Here is a 5,928-nt window from a genome sequence, read left to right as displayed (position 1 = left end):
AGTGCCAGGAAGCGGGTGGGCTGCTTGCAGATTCTGGGGGCCTGGGATGCTGGGGCGGGGTGTGGTCGTGGGCTGAGGAACCTGGGGGCTGGGGGCTTTGACTCCTGGTTCCAGGATGGAGGGGCCCAGGCCTCCGGTGACTCAGTCTCCCTTCTCCAGTGAAGTGTCTAAAGGGCAGAGAGGGCAGTCCTCGGTGTCAGGTGAGGCATGCCTGCGTTCAGAGGTCTCTCGACCCCGCCCCCACATCCATGTGCCACTTGGTGGCCCAAGGGTGAAAGATGAACCAGATAACTCGAGACACCCCCAACCTTGTTTCCAAAGCAAACAGACTCAGGCCACGGGGTGGGGGTGGGGGAGCAGGCGCTCCTGAGAGCAAGCAGGTGCTCTCTGCCCCCGGGGGCTGCTCAGGGCGGGGCTCCTCTCACCGGGCGCCCCCGTGCCTGGGTCCCGGAGGGGAGTAGTGAGGACTGGCATCATCCCCAAGCCCTCAGGAGGCCTGGCGTCCACCTCTCCGAGCCCAGCTTCTCCTTCCACCCAGGAGCCAAGCCGCCAGTCCCTCCACCCTCAGACCCAGGAGCCCTGACCCCCAGACCCACCTCCTTGGAGCCGGGGTCTCAAGGCTGCCCCCCATCACCTCCCCTATGTCTGTCCTTGCAGGGATGCCCGGCAAGCAGGCCAAAGAGGAGCAGGAGGACGGCGGGGCCGCCGAGGACGGGGCTCAGGAGGGCCTGGGGGGCCTGACGCAGGAGGAGCTGCGGCAGGGCCAGGAGGCCGCGCTGGCGCTGGAGGGCCTGATGGCGCAGAGTGGCCAAACCCTCGTCAGGGCCGAGGTGGCCGAGCTGTACCAGGACGTGCGTCTCCTGGGCCAGGGCCGCTTCGGCCGGGTCGTGCTGGTCACCCACCGCCAGAAAGGTACCGGGCCTGGGGACACAGAGGGTGGCGTGGGGCGGGGGCCGGGGAAGCCGGCCAGTCTGGGTCCCATGGTGCGCTGCTGCCCCTCCCAAGCTGTGCGATCTTGGGGCTCCCTGGCCCCCTGCAGATCTTCAGCTTTCTGGTCCCCAAACGGGTGGCCATATCCGCCCCAGAAGCAGCGCTTGTTCCTTGTGCGGCTCGATGTCCTGGTTGCCGGGGACGGCAGGGACGAGGCAGAGTCCGCGCCTGTCAGAGTGCTCACGCCTGGACGGCTTTGTGACACCACACGGACCGTCCTGCATGGCTTCGTCTCCCAAGCACTAAGTCAGGCCCGCGGGCAGTGGGTGTGTCAGAGAGGAGGGCTCGCCCTGGGTGCCCAGGAAATGCCACCACCGGTGGCTTAGAGGACAGGAGCGGCGAGGCTGGAAGGCCCGGTCAGGCCGCCAGCTTCCTGCCCCCTCCGGAGGCTCGCCCTTGGCTTTCCTGGTTCGCAGCCGCAGCCAGCCCCGCTCGGCCGCCGGAGTCACGTCACCTCTGTCCCTTTCTCCGCGTCTGGTCTCCTTGTCTCAGGGCATCACCCCCGAATCTCACCTGCCCTACCTCATCGTGTTGTTGGGTGGCCTGGGGCCAATTCCGACTCACTGAGACCCCGAGACGGAGCAGGACAGACCCAGAGGGTCGTCAGACGGCAGCTCGCCTCGTTTTTGGCGCCTCCCTTCATCGCTCCTCCCAGATGCCAAGTTTCACACATGGATGGTTTGTGGCACCCGTGCAGCCAGCAAGCCTGCTGGCGCCATTTTTCCAACAGCATGGTCTCACTTCATGTCCCTGGGTCCCGTTTTGGTCACTCTCACAGTATTTCAGACTTTTCCATCACGCTATTGCACACTTTGGGAGCTCTGGTAGCTCAGTGCTTAAGGCACTTGACTGCTAACCAGAAGGCTGTCGGTTCAAGCCCACCAGCCACTCCTCGGAAGGAAGGTCGGGGAATCTACTTCCATAGTGATACCGTCTCGGAAACCCAAGGAGGGGTCAAACAACATTGCATGCTTTGCAGATGCCATCAGAGTGTCAACAGAATTTTTAGGTGCACTGGGAAGCCAAAAAGCAGCTCTGGTGGCGTGGTGCCGAAGGCATGTGACTGCTAACGAGAAGGCTGGTCATTCGAACCACCCGTCGCTCTGTGGGAGGGAGACCAGGCAACCTACTTCCATGAAGACTGACTGTTTCGGAAACCCAATGGGGGTCACTATGAGTCGGAATAGACTCAAGGGCAGTGGGCTGGGTTTGGTTTTGGGGAAACCAAAAATTACGTGTCAGTGACTTGATTGGGATGTTAGCTTTATGACGGTGGTCTGGGACCAGACTGTAACGTCTCTGAGGTATGCCCGTCATCTTTACAGGGGCAGCTTGCCAGGTCTGTACCCCGAGATCTTTACCCCAAGTGGCTTCAAACCGCCCACCTTTAGGTTGGGAGCCAAGTACTTTACCCATCGCACCACCAGGGCTCCTTCTACTGCAGTATGACCTCATGATTATGTGCACCTTCATGGATAACCTGTTTGTAAACAAGTCGCACTGCCAGGTACCAGGGGTTAGGACTTCAGCATGGAGGTCTGAGAACACGTTCCCACCCAGAGCACCTGTCTCATCTGGCACCTTTGGGCCCAGCATCCTCTCATCCTCTGACCTTCCCATTAAATAGGAATAAAACCCAAAGCCGCTGTTGTTGGGTCGATTCCAACTCATATGACCCTGCAGTACAGGGTATCTCAGACATGCTGTGGTCCCAGACCACCGCCACAAAGCTAATGTCACCGTCAAGCAAGTGACACGGAGTTTTTGGTCTCTCAGTGCATCTGGAAGTTCTCTTGGCACGCTGCTGTGCCCTGTGATGAAAAAGTGTGAAATACTGTGAGAATGACCAAACGGGACGCGGGGACACAAAGGGAGCCCGGGCTGCTGGGAAATGATGTCACCAGGCCTGCTCGACACGGGGGCGGCCCCAGTAGGCTCCTCCCTAGAGACCCCTGAAGGAGGAGGGCCGCTGACACCGTGATTTGGACTCAGAGTACGAACTGTGACGGGGAGATGTCTGTCCTCACAGGCCAGCCAAGGAGCCCTGCTGGCACCGTGCTTAAGGCATTTGGCTGCTAACCAGAAGGTCGGCGGTTTGAACCCACTAGCTGCTCCACGGGAGAAAGATGACGCTACGTCCCTAAATACTGACAGCCTTGGAGACTCTATGGGGCAGTTCCACTCTGTCCTTTAGGGGCGCTGTGAGTCGGAATGGACTCCAGGCAGTGGGTGTGGTTTGGGCTTTGCTTCTGTAAAGATTAACAGCCTTGGAGACCCTGTGGGCAGTTCCACTCTGTCCTCTAGGGGCGCTGTGGGTCGGAATGGACTCCAGGCAGTGGGTGTGGTTTGGGCTTTGCTTCCATGAAGATTGACAGCCTTGGAGACCCTGTGGGCAGTTCCACTCTGTCCTCTAGGGGCGCTGTGAGTTGGAATGGACTCTGTGGAGTGGAGTGGAACTGCCCCACAGGGTCTCCAAGGCCGTCAATCTTACTTAAACAGGCAGCCTCATCTTTCTCCAATGGAGTAGCTAGTGGGTTCAAGCACCAACTGTCGGGTTAGGAGCCCAACGCCTCAACCACTGCCCTGCTCCTTATCCACAGGTCAGGGGTTAGGATTCCAACGCATAGTTTGGGGCATCAATTGGACCTACAGCAAAGGCTGAGGTAGGCGTCCACCTGCCTGTCTAGGGACACACAGTTCATCCATCACCGTGCCTCGTGACTCCATGGCTCTCCCACCTGCCTCCTGCCCCTCACAGGCACCCCCATGGCCCTGAAGCAACTCCCGAAGGCCTCCACCTCCCTCCGTGGTTTCCTCTATGAGTTCTGCGTGGGCCTCTTGCTCGGCCCGCATCCCGTCATCGTGGCTGCCTACGGCATTGGCATCGAGTCAGGCGACTCCTACAGCTTCCTGACGGAGCCAGTCCTGCACGGGGACCTCATCTCCTTCATCCAGCCCAAGGTGGGTGGGCGGGTCCTGACCTTGCCTCAGCAGCCTCTGGCCTTGGTGTTGGATGGTGCAGACAGTCTGCACTTGGCCCAGGACCTAAAGGTTGGCAGTTCAAACCCACATTGTCATGGAAGAAAGGCAATGTTTCTGTAAAGATGACAGCCAAGGAAACCCCGCGGGGCAGATCTACTCTCATACGGGGTGGCTGTGAGTCGGAGGTAACTGGATGGCATCTATTTTATGATTATTATTGATGTGGGCCTCACTCAGACCAGAGGGGCCTCCCTGGGCCTTGCAGCCCTCACTGGAGTCAGGTCTTTGGGATTCACTGACACCCCAGAACTGAGGCTATCCCCAGTCCCGAGACTGACTGGGCTTCACCTAGTAACCCTGGGCTTCACTGGGGCCCATCAGGCCTCAAGGGCTCCACGAAGCCCCACTGGGGACCCTGCGTCTCACAGGTTCCTCCAGGGCCCACTGGAACACCCAGGCCTCACACAGACACATTGGGTCTAATCGCAGCCACTCTTTCCTGACGGCCGTAATCCTCCCTGGGTCCCCGCCGCCCTGCTTCTGGGGCCTGGGTTGAACCCGTCTTTTCTCAGTGCCCCACCTGTGGCCGCAGGTGGAGGGACCCCGACAGCCTGTCTCCCACAGATTGGCCTCCGGCAGCCGGCGGCCCAACGCTGTGCAGCCCAGCTGGCCTCGGCCCTGGAGCACATCCACTCCCACGGCCTGGTGTACCGAGACCTCAAGCCCGAGAACGTGCTTGTGTGCGACCCCGCCTGCCAGCGCGTCAAGCTGACCGACTTTGGCCACACCCGGCCCCGCGGGACCCTGCTGCGCCTGGCCGGGCCGCCCATCCCCTACACGGCCCCCGAGCTCTGCGGCCCGCCGCCCCTGCCCGAGGGCCTGCCCATCCAGCCGGCCCTGGACGCCTGGGCGCTGGGCGTTCTGCTCTTCTGCCTCCTCACGGGCTACTTCCCCTGGGACCAGCCCCTGGAGGAGGCAGACCCCTTCTACGAGGACTTCGTCGCGTGGCAGGCCTCGGGTCAGCCCCAGGACCGGCCACAGCCCTGGTTCGGCCTGACGCCCGAGGCAGACGCTCTGCTGTGGGGGCTGCTGGACCCTCACCCCCGAAAGAGGCAGCCCGTGAGCTCGGTCAGGGCCTACCTGGGCCAGCCCTGGAGGCAGCGGGACGGGGAAGGAGAAGAGGCCTCAGAGTGAGACGGCTGGGGAGGCAGACAGCGGCGCCGAGGGAGCGGTGTCCAGCCGGGGCCTGGGGACACTCGGAAAGAGACGCTGCTTCCATGTCGGGGTCCTCTCTGGGTTCATCCGCCGGCCTTCGATTGCTCCGGTTTTCCTCTCAGTCCTAGAATTTCCCGCTCTCTGCCAGTCTCACGTCTTAGGCCCCAGCTTACAAGGGAGCTCTGTTCTGACGACTCGTTTCCATCCTGAGTCTGTTAGACATAAACCAACCCTTTCGCTTTCTTCTTCCAGTTTTCTTTATTATTGCCATAGCCTGCTATACGGCTGTTTTGCACAGTAAATCACAGCACTAAATGACATCAGCAGCAAATTGCACACTGTAATCCATATTACTGTAGGCCATATTAGGAGCCCTGGTGGCATAGTGCCTAAGGCATGTGACTGCTAAGCAGAAGTCTGGCGGTTCAAAACCACCAGCCACTCCTCGGAAGGAAGGTTGGGCGATCTACTTCCGTAGTGATACTGCCTCGGAAACCCAAGGAGGGGTCACTATGATTCAAACCAACTCAAAGGGCAGTGAGTTTTTGAGTAGTCCATATTACGAAACCTGCTGCCCTGGACTTGATTCTGACCCACAGCGCCCCTAGAGGACAGAGTGGAACTGCCCCACAGGGTCTCCAAGGCTGTCAGTCTTCACAGAAGCAAAGCCCAAACCACACCCACTGCTGTGGAGTCCATTCTGACTCACAGCGCCCCTAGAGGACAGAGAGGATCCCACAC

At 60.3% G+C, this 5,928-nt stretch overlaps 1 protein-coding gene across 1 annotated transcript; it reads left to right on the top strand.

Moving 5' to 3' along the window:
• The first annotated feature begins 659 nt into the window (after nucleotides 1-659).
• Nucleotides 660-5,166, top strand: SBK2 (SH3 domain binding kinase family member 2). The gene is made up of 3 exons (XM_007957301.1): nucleotides 660-912; nucleotides 3,749-3,951; nucleotides 4,597-5,166. The coding sequence occupies exons 1-3, from the start codon at nucleotides 660-662 to the stop codon at nucleotides 5,164-5,166; spliced, it is 1,026 nt and encodes a 341-aa protein (XP_007955492.1).
• The last annotated feature ends 762 nt before the right edge of the window (nucleotides 5,167-5,928 follow it).

The sequence above is a fragment of the Orycteropus afer genome, unplaced genomic scaffold (assembly GCF_000298275.1).
Source record: "Orycteropus afer afer isolate SDZICR_OR568_19922 unplaced genomic scaffold, OryAfe1.0 scaffold00726, whole genome shotgun sequence".
NCBI classification, from domain to species: Eukaryota; Metazoa; Chordata; class Mammalia; order Tubulidentata; family Orycteropodidae; genus Orycteropus; species Orycteropus afer.
This window is presented reverse-complemented; position numbering and strand designations above follow the sequence as displayed.